We start from the raw sequence: 16,766 nt of genomic DNA on the forward strand, positions 1-16,766 counted from the left end.
GTCCCAGTATAGGAGAGATTCTAGCTGACAACGAGCAGTGCAGGGGGGCATGGTGATCACTGACACTATTACATACCTATTAATGGAGTGTGGTCTATTCCTTCATAATAGTTGTGTTGTAATACATATATTTACCCTCTAGTGGCAAAATGAGGAAACCCCTGAAGCTACTTCCAAGACATTACTGAGATTCCTGCAGTCACATTAAGAGCATCCATGCACTACATCAACCTTCTTCAGCACCACTTAACTCACAAATTAATCCAAACACTGTTGTCACATGTTACTGACCAGGGTGGATCTGTCACATCTCTGACTTCCTGTTGGAAATCCCTACTCTATGTAAGTGCTGATTAATAAGTCACCTCTATAAAGAGTTTCCATCCATACATTTACACAAAGTAACACCACCATCACATTTTCTTTTCAAATCTCATTTAATTAAAATGAGGAACCAATCCAACAGTAACAGACTATAAAAAGCATGCATAAAACAAACCATGCAAATTCAAACAAGACAAACAAGTCTAATAAAAAAACATGCATAAATAAACAAACTACATGTAAGATATAGCTTTTTTTTTTTAAGGATAACTGACAAAACAAACAGAGCCTGCAACAGTACAGCGGGGAGGAGGTGGACTGAATGTCACCTGATGAGCTCATCAGTGGGAGAACTGCTTGTTGTAAACAGACTGCAGGACCTGCTGGGCTGCAGCCTGCTGAGCCTCCTCCAGCATGTTGGTGGCTGTGGGTCCCGGTAAGATCATGACCAGCCCTTTGAAGGCCATGGTTATCCCGGGGATGCACACCTTAAAGGTAAAGCAGAGGAATCCATCTGGCCCAGTGTGGCTGTAGTATATCTCATAGAGCGGCTGGCCGACCCCAGTCGCCTCACACATTTTGTGGAGGAGCATTACTGGAGATCCTGAGAATGCAGCAGACAGATGCTCCTGGTAGGTGGAGGAGCAGGGAGGGTGAGGGTGAGGGTGCTGGGGAGCCGTGGGTCCTCCCACTGCTCTGCAGAAACCTGGGGGCATGGATGGAGGGCGGATCAGGCGAGGAGGCAGGACTGAGGGCTGCGGGGAGTTCAGGATGTGGCGCGGCGGCTTCAGGGGTGATGGCAGGAGGCTTTTAGAGGGCTGCTGTGGGTCGTCCGGACTCAGCTTCACTGATGACTGCCACTTGACTGAGACGCTCAACGCAAACTGCTTCTTGAACACTGCAGACAGAGAGGTGAGGAAGCACAGCAGAGACGATCAGAGCTGTTTTCTAAAGAAGCTGAGAATGGATGTAATACATAAAAAAAAAAAAAGTTGAACATCTTGAGATCCCAATTTAAATGTATATATCATACATAGATCTAATTTTGAGAAAGAGCAATGGCAGAAGCTTTTAACGTAGTCAGTGGTAAGACAAGTGCATTACTGCACACTGTCAGAGCTCTCCTACCTTCCACCAGCGTCTTCTTGGCCATGGAGGCAGCATGGTGGGATGAAAAGGCGACTATAGCCAACACCCCCTCTATACCAGGCCCAGCCTTCAGAGACACTCTCTGCACCTCCTCTGTCAGTCCCCGCAGCACCTGCGAGCCCCAGTGTAACCATGAGTTCAATTTTGACTTAACAAAAGTCTTAATAGAGAACACAAGAAATAAAAATTGAAAGCCTTTTTAAATCTTTCTATTTTTACATATCAGTAAGAAAACTTAAATGCATTAAAATACACTCACCAAGGAACAGCTGTGCAATCTAATGCAATCCAATACAACCGCTCTGACATAAATTCTACTTTTATGAAGCTTATACATTTTCAGTTTTTGTTGACAATGTAAGAAAGGTGATAATTCTACTTTATGTTTATTATTGAGGTCGTAGTGGGTGGTGGTGGTGTACTGGAGTTCATTAAATTGAAAAGTGTTCCTAATATTTTGCCACCCTCATATATGTTAATGGGACAAAATATTGGGAAAATCTAGTGCTACTAGTTTGTCTGAGAACATGGATAGTAAACCCCAGGAACATGTTTCATGTTTCCAGAAAAAAAGATGGCATTGGGTAACAAAAGCTGGTGGAACAGCAGCAGACCTGGAGGTGATTTATCACAAAGCCTTCGATGTTAGCATCCACACTGCTGCTTTCAGCTCTGGCTGATAACAGCTCCTGAAGTTGCTAACAACCCTACCCATACCATTTCCTCTTAATGCTGTGTCCTGTCCATTGTACAGATACATTTCACCTGGTCAGTAGGCCTTTTTCACAGCAGCCATTTTGACTCGTCACAGTAGGAAAAGCACAGGTGGAAATAATAACATTAAGGATGACTGTTTTATTTAGATTTCCCAGTAAGCCATGACTTAGTGACAGTGAGCCAGCATGCACAGTATGAGGGCCCTGAAACCTGCACATGAAACAAGAATGCAGCCATGATTCATGTTATCAATGACACCTGTTCTTTACCTGGTCTGACATGTTAAAAAGTCTATTCTGGTCCACCTGTGTGGGTGGAACGTGCAGATGCACATACATGAATACTGAAATGTTTTAATTACAAATTATACTTATACCTCTGTAAAAACTATGTGCTTCAATCTGTTCTATTAATGCCTCGATATGACAGTAGATTTATAGAGAATCAGTTTTGAAAATAAATTCCACTGTTTTCTTTCAAACAGGTTTTCTCATGCTACCACAAAGACAGTCCACCCTGCTGTCGTACCTGCAGTAGCTCCTCTGGCTTGGTGGTGGCCGGCAGATCTCCGACACAGAGGTGTCTCTTCTCTGTGCTACGGCGGACACTGAGGCGAAAGCCGGGCTCCAACATATGACCGTGCAACATGCGGATGGCGTCAGAAGCTACAGCTGCAGAGCCGTATTTGGCGTAGGCGAAGCCGCGGTTCTGGCCGCTGAAGTTCATCATGAGCCGGAACTCCCAGAGCGCCCCCACGGAGCTGAACAGTGGAATCAGGAGGTCTTCATAGGCGTCCCGCGGGATCTGGCTGATGAACACCTCACAGCGGGCTCCTGGGGTGGGACCAGTCCACACTGGCAGCACAATGAAAGGAGAGGGGAGTGGGTGATGACACCTGATTATATCCTATCACAAGAAATCATCGGCGAGGACGAGTAAAAAATGCAACTATTTTACAAACAATTCATTTATGCAGCAGTCAGCGTTTGAAATAATGTAAAGTAAGAATGACTTCGTTTTATTGATTGAATATGCCGTATAACTGTAAATAAGGCTAAATTCTGAATTTACAGTGGACTCAACATTTTTTTTACGCAAAATGATGATTGTGATTCTTCTTCACTGCATCAGTTTACTGCTTTGTTGTGTAGTAACAACAAATTTTGTTTCTCTTCACCATCAAACCTTATATATTTAAATAATGTCTAAGTTAAATCATCAGCAATCATCAGTAAGATGCAGTGAATACAGTTACGTTGGAAAGCATACAACGTTGAAGTTATACTACTGTAATTAAATATGTTGCAATGCTGCTGGCCTGGTAATCATGTTAAAATAAGACTTGCTAGCACTGATTCAGTAAATATGAAGTGTCTGACAACTGAACATGTGATTTAATGTTTCATAATTTGTATGTATGAACAGCATCTCATGTTTAAAAGTAAGAATTTAGTAAGTCATGTTGGCTTGCCTAAGATACCTAAGAGCTGTTCCTTTATTACAACAAACACCAGTGTAGTTTAAAAATACCGCTGCAGCTAATTGAATAATTGATGAAGTTTGATTTAGGTGATGAGCAATCTCTACTGTCAGTCTAAGACATTTTACATGACATGTCAGAGTAGGAAAAGCACAGGTTTATATAGTAACATAAATAATGACGGCTCAATTTCATTTATCTGCTTCAGTTTCATTCTGCATGTTGGCTCACTGTCACACTGTCTGACTTACTGGGACACTTGAATACACAACTGTTAATGTTATTAGTAACAGTTGTGCTTCTACTATGATAAGTCTAAAGCTGTATCCCAATTCCATACTACATACTGACAGCATAGAGTACATTATATATACTAATCTTCATAGTATACAATAGAACAGCAAAATGTTATTTTTTTTTAAGAATTCAATGTAGTCAATGTTCAATGTCAATGAATTGTTCTGTTTTCAGTGGTGTTGCTGGAGCTGTTTCACCACCATCTCCTGTTACTTTTTTGTCCAGCTGTGAGTAGCTCATCCATTTCCTTTCCATTGTGGGAGACTAACGTCCATCAACAGTGTAATGTAGTATGGATTAAGGACACAGCTGTGGAGAAGGTCTGTGTCTGCACCTTAATCAAACCTCATCATTGGTGATATTAGATCCAGCTAGAAAAAAGTTGAGAGTAAAGATGTCTCTTGAAGACACACACTCACAGCTTTTCATTCAGTGTGGTAACATTATACTGGATGTAATAATAGTATATTGGTAACAACAGAAGTAACTTTAAACAGATGTTGGTTGTGCTTCCAAGGAAGCACCATAGCCAGAGATCAAACTGTAGCCACAGTGTTTGTACAAGTGCCACTTACTCTCATTAGTTTACAATTAAAAAGGATTACTTCCTCTGCTGTTCACTACTACTACTGACTGAGGCCCAAGTGGCCCTGTCAAAATAAAAGTAAAAAACAACAACAAACCCCCCTCCCCAAAAAACCCCCAACAACTTCTATCCCTTAATCTTTAAAAATGTTTTTATTTAATCTGCACATTTTTGTTCTAAGGAAATGATCACAAATAAAGTGTCTAACATAAATTAGCTGCAATAATATCTGTCCCACTGAAATGGTTTCTGCCTACAGATAACCGATACCCCCTGCCGGTGTGGATAAGGTACCGACAGACGACAGCCCTCTACCTCTGACCTAGGTATCGAACGTAGTTCTCAAAACCTACATACACGACCACTCAAGCCTTGCTTAGGGAACCAAATTCAGTCTGGCTTCTATAATCACCAGCTGTTGTTGAACCACTACCAACGGGCCTATTTAGTCAGGAATCCTGACAGCCTGGGTCACAATGAAGTGTATTGGTGCAAATAGGTGTTGGAATTTTGAAGTAGGCTTGAGTAGAGTTTGTCTCAGCCACATATAGTGGAACTTTCAACACCACATAAAAACATGGTGCATAACTCATGATTTTGAAGCATTAGAGGCAGTGACATATTTCATAACTTTTACTTTAAAAAGTCATGAACAAGTACAAAAAGGCAGTGCAGCATAGAGTCTGGAAAGCTCTGAGCAGTACAGGTTAAAAAGGATTTGAAGGAGTGGACATTGCATTGAAAGTAGTGAGTAACTGCCCTACTAGTTTCCTACTCTGTAAGTGAGGGCCAATTCATCCTTTTCAGTTCAATCGTGATCAAAGCACAAAATGTTTCCTTCAGTAGCCAGTCAGTGGAGCTCTGTGGAGGCACTGGTGCAGAAACAGCACTGGTTACAGGCTGTATCACTGTAAGATTTCTCTTAAGGTGTTTGGACTGTTACTACTTCATAATACACTTACAATATAAGTGATGGGGGACAAAATCCACAGTCCTCCTCCTGTGCAAAAATGTATTTAAAAGTTTATCTGAAGCTAATATGAAGCTTCATTCAACCAAATGAGTCAAATCAAGTAGATATCTTTCAACGTGTCAGTCTTTTTAGTGCCAAAATCCCTCTTTTTGTTACTATACTTCCCCTGCAGCTCAACAGGGAAACACTGTCTGAGGAAACACAAAGAGGGTATTTGATGCTAAAAAGACTAAATCTGGCAGATATTCACTTAATATGACTAACTCAGTCTGTTGAAGCCTCATATAAGCTTCACATCAACTTTTAAATGCATTTTTGCACACTGGAAGCACATTTGAAGGGGATCTTTTAATAGCCAGTATGAACAGGAGGAATGATTACAGTGAGGAAAACCTCTTTCACTGTTCATATGGACACCTGACTGTTGTTTTAAGACAGACTTTGAAAATTGTGAACCAGTCCTTTATTTTCCACATACAGTGTATTGTTATCTTGTAGTTTCATAGTCATGTGTAAAGGCAGTGTGTGGTGTTTGGAGGGAGTCTCACCCTCAGGTGGTCCTCCATACTTTCTCTGGCCGTTAACTTGAGTCAGCTTTGTGTTGGTTGTTTTCAGCCAGGTTTCCAGCGCCTGCACCCGCTCAAGGTTCAGCACCTGAGGTGGAAACAAAGTAGAAACAGCTCCTCGGTGACAGCACCTTTCTTACTAATGGGAAAGATCAGATCTTATGAAAAGGATTAGTGTCTGTACCTGCATTTTAGAACAATTGACACAAATCACACAGACTTTGAGAGATTATAGTTACCAACAGCTGGGGTGTATATACTGTGATATTAAACTGAACATCACCCTGTTGCCTTTTCCAGGTCTTAAAGGCTGCAAAGTGATTCTATTTTTCAATTCAATGCAATTTTATTTATATAGCGCCAAATCACAATCACACAATCACATGGAGCAGGTCTAGACCATAGTCTTTAATTTACAGAGAGAGAGACCCAACAATTCCCCCATGAGCAGCACTTGGCAACAGCGTTAAGGAAAAACTCCCCTTTAACGGGAGGAAACCTCAAGCAGAACCTGGCTCTAGGTGGGCGGCCATCTGCTTTGACCAGTTGGGTTGAGAGAAAGAGAAGGGGGGTGGGGGGTGAGGAGGACACAGAGAAGCAGAACAGCAACAACAACAACAACAACAACAACAATAGATACATGACTAGCAGCAACAAACGGCAACAACAGGAGGAACAGCTGGTGAAGGACAGAAGAAGGACATCAACACATCAGCATGGTTTATGGGGTTTCCTGCAGATGCGAAGGCACAAAGAACTCCGGGGAAGAAGTCAAGTTAGTAACATGCATTAATGGTAAAAGAATACATACAGATGGAGAAGAGGAGAGAGGAACTCAGTGCATCATGGGAAGTCCCCCAGCAGTCTAGGCCTATAGCAGCATAACTAAGGGCTGGTCCAAGGCGAGCTTGGTTGGCCTCAACTATAAGCTTTATCAAAAAGGAAAGTTTTAAACCGACTCTTAAATGGAGAGAGGGTGTCTGCCTCCTGGACCGAATCTGGAAGATGGTTCCTCAAGAGAGGAGCCTGATAGCTGAAGGCTCTGCCTCCCATTCTACTTTTGGTGACTGTAGGAACCACCAGTAAACCTGCATTCTGGGAGCGCAGTGTTCCAGTGGGGTAATCGGGTACTATGAGCTCTTTGAGCTATAATGGTGCCTGACCATTAAGAGCTTTGTATGTGAGGATAAGGATTTAAATTTAATTCTTGATTTTACTGGAAGCCAATGCAGCGAAGCTAAGATGGGGGAAATATGATCTCTTTTTCTAGTTTTAGTCAGAATACATGCAGCTGCATTCTGGACCAGCTGGAAAGTCTTTAAAGACTTGTTAGGGCTGCCTGATAATAATGAGTTGCAATAATCCAGCCTAAAAGTAACAAATGCTTGGACTATTTTTTCTGCATCTTGTTGAGACAGGATGGGCCTGATTTTTGCAATATTACGTAAGTGAAAAAAGGCAGTCCTTGAAATTTGTTTTATGTGGGAGTTGAAGGAGATATCCTGATCAAAAAGAACTCCCAGATTCCTTTAGGTGGTGTTGGAGGCCAGGGTAATGCCATCCAGAGTAGCTATATCATTAGATAATGTGTTTCTAAGGTGTTTAGGGTCATCCAAGTCTTTATGTCCTTAAGGCATGCTTGGAGTTTGTTTAACTGATTGGTTTCATCTAGCTTCACTGATAGATATATTTGGGTATCATCTGCATAGCAATGAAAATTTATGGAGTGTTTCTGAATAATATTACCTAAAGGAAGCATATACAAGGTGAATAGTATTGGTCCAAGAACAGAACCTTGTGGAACTCTGTGTCTAACTTTTGCTTTCATGGAGGATTCATCATTATCATGTACAAACTGAAATCGATCTGATAAATAGGACTTAAACCAGCTTAATGCAGTTCCTTTAATGCCAATTAAATGTTCCAGTCTCTGTAATAGGATTTGATGATCAAATGTGTCAAATGCAGCAGTAAGATCTAACAGGACAAGTACAGACACAAGTCCTTTGTCTCATGCAGGCAGGAGGTCATTTGTGACCTTCACCAGTGCTGTCTCTGTGCTATGATGCGCTCTAAATCCTGACTGAAAATCTTCAAATAAACTATTGTTATCTAGAAAGTCACATAACGGCAACTGCTTTCTCAAGGATCTTAGAGAGAAAGGGAACGTTAGATATGGGTGTATAGTTGGCTAAGATGCCTGAATCGAGAGTAGGCTTCTTAAGAAGAGGTTTAATAACAGCTACTTTAAAGGACTGTGGTACATAGCCTGTTACTAAAGACAGATTGATCATATTTAGTAAGGAAGTGCTAATTAAGGGTAAGACTTCCTTTAGCAGCCTAGTTGGGATGGGGTCTAAGAAACAGGTTGACGGTTTGGATGAAGAAATCATTGAAGTTAGTTCAGGAAGGCCAATTGGAGAAAAACAGTCCAAACATATGTCAGGTTTCACAGCTGCTTCTAAGGTTCCTGTGTTTGTGGATAAATCCGTGCCTGTTGAGGGCAGAAAGTGTTGAATTTTGTCTCTAATTGTTAGAATTTTATCATTAAAGAAGCTCATGAAGTCATTACTACCGAGAGCCATTGGAATCAATAGAGTTATGACTCTTTGTCAGCCTGGCCAAAGTGCTGAAAAGAAACCTAGGGCTGTTTTTATTCTGCTCTATTAATGATGAGTAACAGGCAGCTCTGGCATTACAGAGGGCCTTCCTATATGTTTTAAGACTATCTTGCCAGGTTAAGCGAGATTCTTCTCGTTAGGTGGAGCACCAAATCCTTCCCAATTTTCACGATATTTGCTTTAATTTGCGGGTTTGGGTGTTAAACCATGGAGCTAACCTCTTATATTTTATTATTTTCCTTTTTAAGGGGGCGATGGAGTTGAGTGTGATTTGCAGTGAGCCTGCAGCACTATCAACAAGATTATCAATTTGGGAGGGACTAAAATCAGCATAGGAGTCCTCTGAAGTATTGAGACATAGCACTGAATTCAGCACTGATGGAATTGCTTCCTTAAATTTAGCTACAACACTTTCACATAGACATCTAGTGAAGGCATTTTTGTCTAATGGCGTGTAATCCAGTAATAGGAATTCAAAAGTTATCAAGTAATGGTCTGATAAAATGGGGTTTTGTGGAAAAACTATCCAATGTTCAATTTCGATGTCGTAAATCAGCACAAGATCAAGGGTGTGATTATGACAGTGAGTGGGTTTATTTACACTCTGAGAGAAGCCAATTGAGTCTAATGAGATAAAGGCAGTGCTGAGACTATCATTTTCAACGTCCACATGAATATTAAAGTCACCTACTATAATTACTTTATCTGTACTAAGTTTGATAAAAACTTCTGAGCTTATTAGACTGTTCTGCCTGAGTGAAATAAGCAGACTTACATCTCATACAATCAAACAAACAAACACAAACCTTCATGCATTGTAAGGGAATCCAATAGCACAGTCCAGTATTAAGTGATACTTGCTGTCTAGCATTGCATCATTTTCAGAAAACAAACACACATTAGATTACTAGAGGAGGCAAACATCACCACAAGTTCAAAGGTTGAGAGCCAACAACAACAAAAACATATTGCTGTTCATTTTCTCAAGTATGATAGTGTGTCCCATTACCCACCACTTCAGAACTGAGCACTTAGGAGTGCTTTCACACACCACCAGGTGATAGGAAATTGTGCCCAACATATAAAAATGCAAAAACAAGCAGTACACTTGAACTACACTTTGTGCACACTTTTTCTTATACCGCTTTGAAGCGATGTTCACAGAAAGTGTATCCCACATTTCACCACCGTATATCGCAACAATAATCAGGACTGACAGTAATCAACAAGCATGAAGACGGTGAAGTTTATGATATGTTGGATTCAGCATGAATATATTATGTCCAATTAGGAATGCAGCTGTGGTTTATTGATTAAGACATTGACCATGAAACACAGTTTGAGTCCATGATAAAGACTTAAAAATTCCTCCCAAAAATTCTTTTAAATTCTTATTTATGCTTCTACCTAATCTGAAAATAAAACCAAGAAGTATCTGAGCTTAATTCAACCATGTGTTCGCCTCATTGTGTCCTCCTCACACACCTGTAGTCTCCACAGGCACTTGTGTGGCAGTTACTGGCAATACAAGTTATCGGTGACAGGGACAGACCTTTGCTTTTCATTATTAAATGTGGAGTTCATTTGCTTTTTGTGATGCTGAGTTTAAACTGAATGATTATCTAATTGTTATTTTATTATATTAATACATTTATTATTTGTATCTGTCTATTGAACCTTCAATAGAGCAACCATGTAAACGTTTTGGGGGGGTGAGGTTTAGTTTCCCTCCCCAAGTACACCAAACAGGGGCTGCCTGACAACTCTACTACAGCTCGTTGCCACAGAGTTCACTCTATGATAAAAAGTTGCAGTGGACAATATTTTACTGTAAAGTGATTCTGACATTTTATCTCTATGTAAATGAGATGACAAAATATTAGACACATCTTTCAATTTGATGAATTCCAACAAAAACGTTTACTGCAGAGCTACTTTACTGCATTAAACTGAATCAGTATTTTTCTGCTTACTCATTGTACTGATGATATGTTTTTTTTTCTTGTGTTAATATCTAGTGACAGACATTCATCTTCAAGTCATCATTACATTGACACTATTGGTATTCAGTTATAAATAGTTTCACATTACATTTAGTCTAAACCGCCCAAACCCAGTCACAACTATTCTCCAAAGCTCTGTAATTTATTTCCATTTAATTCAAGTGACTTAAAATGTGCTCAGCTGGATAACTGATAAATGAAACGTAATGACTGCTTTTATTGGCGTCGTGAGACACTGTAGAAAAACTCAGAACTGAAACCCAACCCAACTAGGTGGTTTCAACAAAATAAGAAGAGGCCAAAGTTTCAAACATTTAAACAAACTACTGAAATGAACTGAAGTTAAAGTAAACATAGAAAAACGTTGGCGGGGGCTTCATTAATGTAACGAGTGGCAGGTGATTCAACCAAGCGACGGCTAGTGAGGGGTAGAAAAACAACAACAACAAAGCAAAACAACGTCAAACACGAGAAAACCTGAAACAAATATACAGTGTAAAGCACAGGCAGGCACGAGGACACCGCGGTGTTTGTTTATGAAGGGCTCGTGATGCTCCGACAGTAACTGTAGCTAACCTATTGCTGGGTGGTCTCGCGCCGTCATTACTGATGCTGCCAGATTTTTCTGTTAGCGCGCCAATTTCCTTTCACTTCATTAACAACTGCATTGAATAACGAACACACACACACACACACACACACAAACGCACGAAAAAGTTGAATTTGAAAACTTCGTGATAACAAGTTGAAACATTTGGAAGAGTTACCTGGTTCCGCTTGTTTTCCATCATCTCCACAGTTGTTGTCCGCGCAGAGTGACGCCACTCTGTAGCGCGGCTCCGCACCTGGAGGGAGCCCACTATTGGTCAACTAATTAATGGCACGCCGCCATCACGGTCCACTCGTGCCAAACCCACCGAATCAGGACGTGAAGAATATGACCGTGACTGAGTAGTTAAAGCAGTATGAACGTTAAAGTACTTGTTTACTGCGCATTTAGTTCAAATTAGAGCAAAAATAAACTCATAGGAAACGAGTCCGCGACAGAAGTAGCCTTGTTGTGGCTACTTTATATGTGTATAGTCGTGCTACTGCCTGTTTTGGTGCCCTTGGCAAACTTTTACTCCTCTTGAAAAGAGATTGTAACAGTTAGGCCTAGATAAAACATGCTTGTTTGAAGGAAAGTGTCTTGTCAAACAAGACTATACCTCCAAAATCAGATAGGAGATACCGGATTCCAGTCTCTATCTCTTTTTTCCTTATAGATATTAATATTGTGCTCATATTTCTTGTATATTTCTTTAAAAAAACAAACAAACGTGTCTATTCAACAAACTGACACCCAGTCATTAGATGACTGACAGTTCTCTGCTCTGCTCTGTTTTGTTTGTGTTTTTAAATTATAAATTTCACACTCCTATACACACATAGCTCTATAAATAAAGCATTACTAAGAAACACAGTGTAAAAAAATAAAACACAGAAAAGGAATTAAAGACAGAAAACTAAAACAAATGGCAAAGAGGATCCAGAAAGTTCGTGATCAATATACTGGTTCAGTGAGCTGAGAGGCAGTAGTATTACACGGAGACAGAAATACTGAAAGGGCTGAAATGATTAGTCAGTTAACCTGACTCACATAGCTTTAATAAAATCATATCCAAACAAACCTTCTTTCATATATTCATATGGATTTTTCATACATGTTGCATACAAAGTGCTTTTCGTGATAAATAAAAGGTTTTGCTGTATAGTAAAAACAGCTCTAAAGCCGCTTTTAAATTTCCAGTAATATTTCGTGAGTTTAGATCATCACTGTAGTTTATGTTCAACTCCACAAGGTGTCAGTGTTGCATCATGTCTGTTTCCCTGCAGTGTGGAAACTGGAGAGTTGCCCAAAAAACTGTTGGATTCTCTCTCATGAAGCTAATGTCTCTAATATATCTTAATATCTTTTCTAATATCAAAAACCAAACTTATCTATCCAACAAACATTGAACTTCACCTCACCATGGTTCTTGCTGCATATTCAACCAGTAAAAAATGTATTAGTGATATTACAGTTGTATTCTGGTTGGTATTTTATTGCTTTTAACCACGATGTTGCCATTTTAAAATTGTGATTACATCAATCTAAAAATGTCTGTTTACTTTGTACTTGGTCCAGTTGTATGATGTGAATAAAAATAATCTTATCAGAAAAGTATGTTAACATAGTAACACTGAGTCAGTCCATGAATTTACAGTGTTGTCCATCAATGCTCATCTGTCTTCATAGGTCGATTGAACTCCATACAGCATCTAGTAACTGTAACAGTGTGAAAGGGCTTCCTGTATGAAGAGATAACACCTCAAACATGAAAAGTGCTGTTATAGAAGGCTTCAGGTGTCAAGATGAATAGACCGGAAAGAAGGAACGCTGTCAAGGTAACACTTAGACACGATTTTGACCAATGACCAAAAAATAAAATAAAATCAAAAAATCAGTCATGTTGGATGGATCATAAATCAAATAAAATAGTTATGATACTTTAAAGCACAACAAGTACTGTATGTTTTCAGCATTATCACCCCTAACTTACTATATCACTCTTGTCATACTGTATGTATAATGTGCTTATGTTTGAGGTTTAACATGTATGACAAGAAAACAAATTAATATCACAACTTTCTACAATATGCATGTATCTGATAGTGATAAGAAGCTATTTTACAAACAAAACTTTCTTATACCTAAAAAAAGACACACAAGATACACTTAATTATATTTTATTATATTTATTTAATTTAAGAAGGAAAAATAGTAATGTTGAAAATCTGACCTGTGCTCAAAACTGTTTGTGGGTTACCAATTACACCAAACAATCAACTTGAAATCATAAAATACAGACAGTCAGACAGATACTGTACATATACAATTTCTCTTTTTTTATGGAATGCCTTGCATCTTTTGCTTTGGTTGGTGAAAGGAAATGAATATGTGTTTCATGTCTATGTGTGTTCACATTTGACTGAGTTATGACCAGTGGTGGAAAGTAACTGAATACATTTACTCAAATACTGTACTTAAGTACAATTTTGAGGTACTTGTACTTGTATGCTACCTTATACTTCACTCCACTACATTTCAGATGGAAATATTGTACTTTCTACTCCACTACATTTATTTGAAAGCTTTAGTTACTTTTCAGATGATAATTTGACACAATGGATAATATAACAAGCTTTTAAAATACAACACATTGTTAAAGATGAAACCAGTGGTTTCCAACCTTTTTGGCTTTTGACGTCTTACAAAAAGCAGTGTGTAGTTGGGGTCACATTTCACATGTCTATGAGTTGTTAACAGCTCCACCAAATAGTGATTATTCCCTCTAAACTTCTCACATGCTTTCATTTCAATAAATGTTCAAATGAACCAATATTTCACCAAAATTTACCAAGACTAAACTTGCTAACTGTATATAAAGTAGTTGAAACTAGCTCCACCTCCAGCAGCTACAACAGTAACATGCTGCTCTAACACTGATGCTTCACTATTAATAATCTAATGATGTCATATATAATAATATATCAGTCAGAGGGACCAAACCACTACTTTTACTGCAATACTTTAACTACATCAAGCTCATAATACTTATGTACTTTTACTGTAATAGGATTTTTCATGCAGGACTTTTACTTGTAATGGAGTATTTTTACATTGCTGTATTGGTACTTTTACTTACTGTAAGTAAAGGATCTGAATACTTATTCCACCACTGTTTATGATTTTGACTCAAATTCACCTCACGCAGTATCTTTGCCTCACCTTCAACTCTCCCGCGCCCCCCTGGGCAGGCTTTAGGCTTTGTTTTGCTGAATGTACATGTCTATTACAGACCATATCCTGTCATTTCCCCGTGGTTAAAATGCTGTCTGGAAGCATGAGTTAAATTACAGAGGAGCACAGTGAATATTTCATTCCTCACCTCCCCCTGTAATGTTAATCTTGTCTGAATGGGACTTTAGTTGAACTTGTCTCATGACACAGGCCTCTGGTCAGGTCGTCAGATTATCACAGAGCACACGATCAACCAAAAGCTTCATTGCAAAAAACACTTCACCTGAGCTAAATAGTGAGTGCAAACAGCAGAGGGTTGAAGGTTGAGGACATTTGTTTTCACTACAAAGACAAGTTTTCTCTCTGTGTGTCATGGTTAGGCAGGGTCTCTCTCTCATTCCTATTGTCTCCCACAGTTTTCCCCTCCCTTGTGCTTCTTCTTTGTCTCTGTTTCTGTGTGTGTGTGTGTTTCTCAGCCTGAGGGCGTGGCGATCCAGCTCACCTGCACACCTGCTGCTCATCCACTCATCAGAAGCCTGCAGTATTTAAACTCTGGTCCTGCACTCCATTCTTCACCAGATTGTTCTGTGTATTATGTGGTATAGACACATTGGCCAACTTCCCCTGTCAAGAAGTTGTTCTCTTGTGTAGTGTTACCCTGGCTAATCCTCTGTTTACCTGGGCCTCAGGTTCATTGCCTCCAGCCCTCCCAGTCTGCCTGCTCAGCCCTGCGCCTCGTTTGTCTCCTGTGTCTGCCGAAGACTCTGTTCACTACCTGCCCTGGCTCAGCTACTGATACCACCGCCTGCCCCGCTTCACTGATCAGAATCTGTTACATCTACAACTTTACAATAAACTGCCTTTGTCTGAACTTTCACAACGCCTCCATGTCTGAGCTCTACTCTTGGGTCCGGAATTATTGACATTTAAATATAACACTGTGTGCTGCCATGTGTGTTGTGCTGTCTGTCGAAGGATAAAGTACAGGTGTCTGGCAGGGATGGGAGACTGCTGCTTTGTCAGCGACACAAACATTATTTTCAGAGAGCGAAATGCTGCATTATACAGAGGCTTATAGGAAAGCAAAATGCTGCCATACCGCTGACTTTGATTTTCAGCAGAGCTATTTGTTTCAGTTATAGACCGTCTCTGTATTCTGTGCCTGTGAGTGTCTAGCCTGACTCTCTCTCTCTCACACACACACACACAATACATGCTCATCTGATACAACAACCGGGACTGAGAAAAAGAGAAAGTCGTCATTCAACCTTTACTTTCAATATGTTGTGAGGAGAATATTGAATTGTTGTATTAAAAAATGGTACCCGATTAGATGATATGTTTAGGTAGTAGACCCTTAAAGGATGAGTCTAACATTTTGAGAAATCCTCTCTTTTGCTGTGTCACAGTCAGATGAGAAGATGAATGTCTGTTTCATCTCAGATAGGTGTAGCTTTAAAGGTGCAGTATGTAGAATTTAGTGGCATCTAGCAGAACAGAGTTGGCAGAAATGTGATATTCTTAAATATTTTTTAATTAGTGTTTATACCATGGTCTGGGTGAATACTCTTTTGTGATTGGTAAGAATGGTATTCCTCTGCCTTGGCATTGATTCTAGTCTCTGAACTCTTCTGGAGGGATGAACACCATTCTTCAAAAAGATATTCCTTCATTTGGGGTTTTGATGATGGTGGTGGAGAGTGCTGTCTAACATGTCAGTCCAAAATCTCCCATGAGTGTTCAATTGGGTTGAGATCTGGAGACTGTGAATGATTCACATCATTTTCATACTCATCAAACGGTTCAGTGAACCCTTGTGTCCTGTGAATTGGGGCATTGTCATCCTGGAAGAGACCACTCCCATCAGGATAGAAATGTTTCATCATAGTATAAAGCTGATGACTCAGAACAACTTTGTATTGATTAGCAGTGACCCTTCCCTCTAAGGGGACAAGTGGACCCAAACCATGCCAGCAAAATGCCCCCCAAAGCATAACAGAGCCTCCAGACCCCCTCACTGTAGGAGTCAAGTATTCAGACCTGGACCAGTTTTTCCTTTAATTTGTCACCCATCTGTAGGTTAAATGTTGCAAGCCTCATAAAAACGGTCCTGTTAGTACACTGTTGCAATATATCTAGTTTGGCCTACAAACCTCTGCTGGCATTGGCATCAGCTGGATGTGGAGACCTCGACATCAGAAATAAATTAAATGAAAAAAAAACCTGA

At 39.8% G+C, this 16,766-nt stretch overlaps 1 protein-coding gene across 1 annotated transcript; it reads right to left on the reverse strand.

Annotated features, from left to right (window-relative positions):
- Nucleotides 1-418: 418 nt before the first annotated feature.
- On the reverse strand, nt 419-11,591 carry dnd1 (DND microRNA-mediated repression inhibitor 1). The gene is made up of 5 exons (XM_067598530.1): nt 11,484-11,591; nt 6,075-6,180; nt 2,719-3,044; nt 1,453-1,585; nt 419-1,222 (listed from the first exon to the last, which is right to left on the reverse strand). Exons 1-5 carry the CDS (start codon nt 11,505-11,507, stop codon nt 666-668), a joined length of 1,146 nt encoding a protein of 381 aa, XP_067454631.1. The 5' UTR covers nt 11,508-11,591; the 3' UTR covers nt 419-665.
- Between the last annotated feature and the right edge of the window lie 5,175 nt (nt 11,592-16,766).

This window comes from Thunnus thynnus, chromosome 9 (genome assembly GCF_963924715.1).
Source record: "Thunnus thynnus chromosome 9, fThuThy2.1, whole genome shotgun sequence".
Lineage (NCBI taxonomy): Eukaryota > Metazoa > Chordata > Actinopteri > Scombriformes > Scombridae > Thunnus > Thunnus thynnus.

Excerpts from the sequence above, each read along its gene's own strand:
- dnd1 (XM_067598530.1), bottom strand. The coding sequence starts at position 11,507 with ATGATGGAAAACAAGCGGAACCAG. Across the intron at positions 1,586-2,718 it reads AGCCAGAGGAGCTACTGCAG|GTGCTGCGGGGACTGACAGA; the intron begins GTACGACAGCAG and ends TGGGGCTCGCAG. Across the intron at positions 1,223-1,452 it reads CAAGAAGACGCTGGTGGAAG|TGTTCAAGAAGCAGTTTGCG; the intron begins GTAGGAGAGCTC and ends CTCTGTCTGCAG.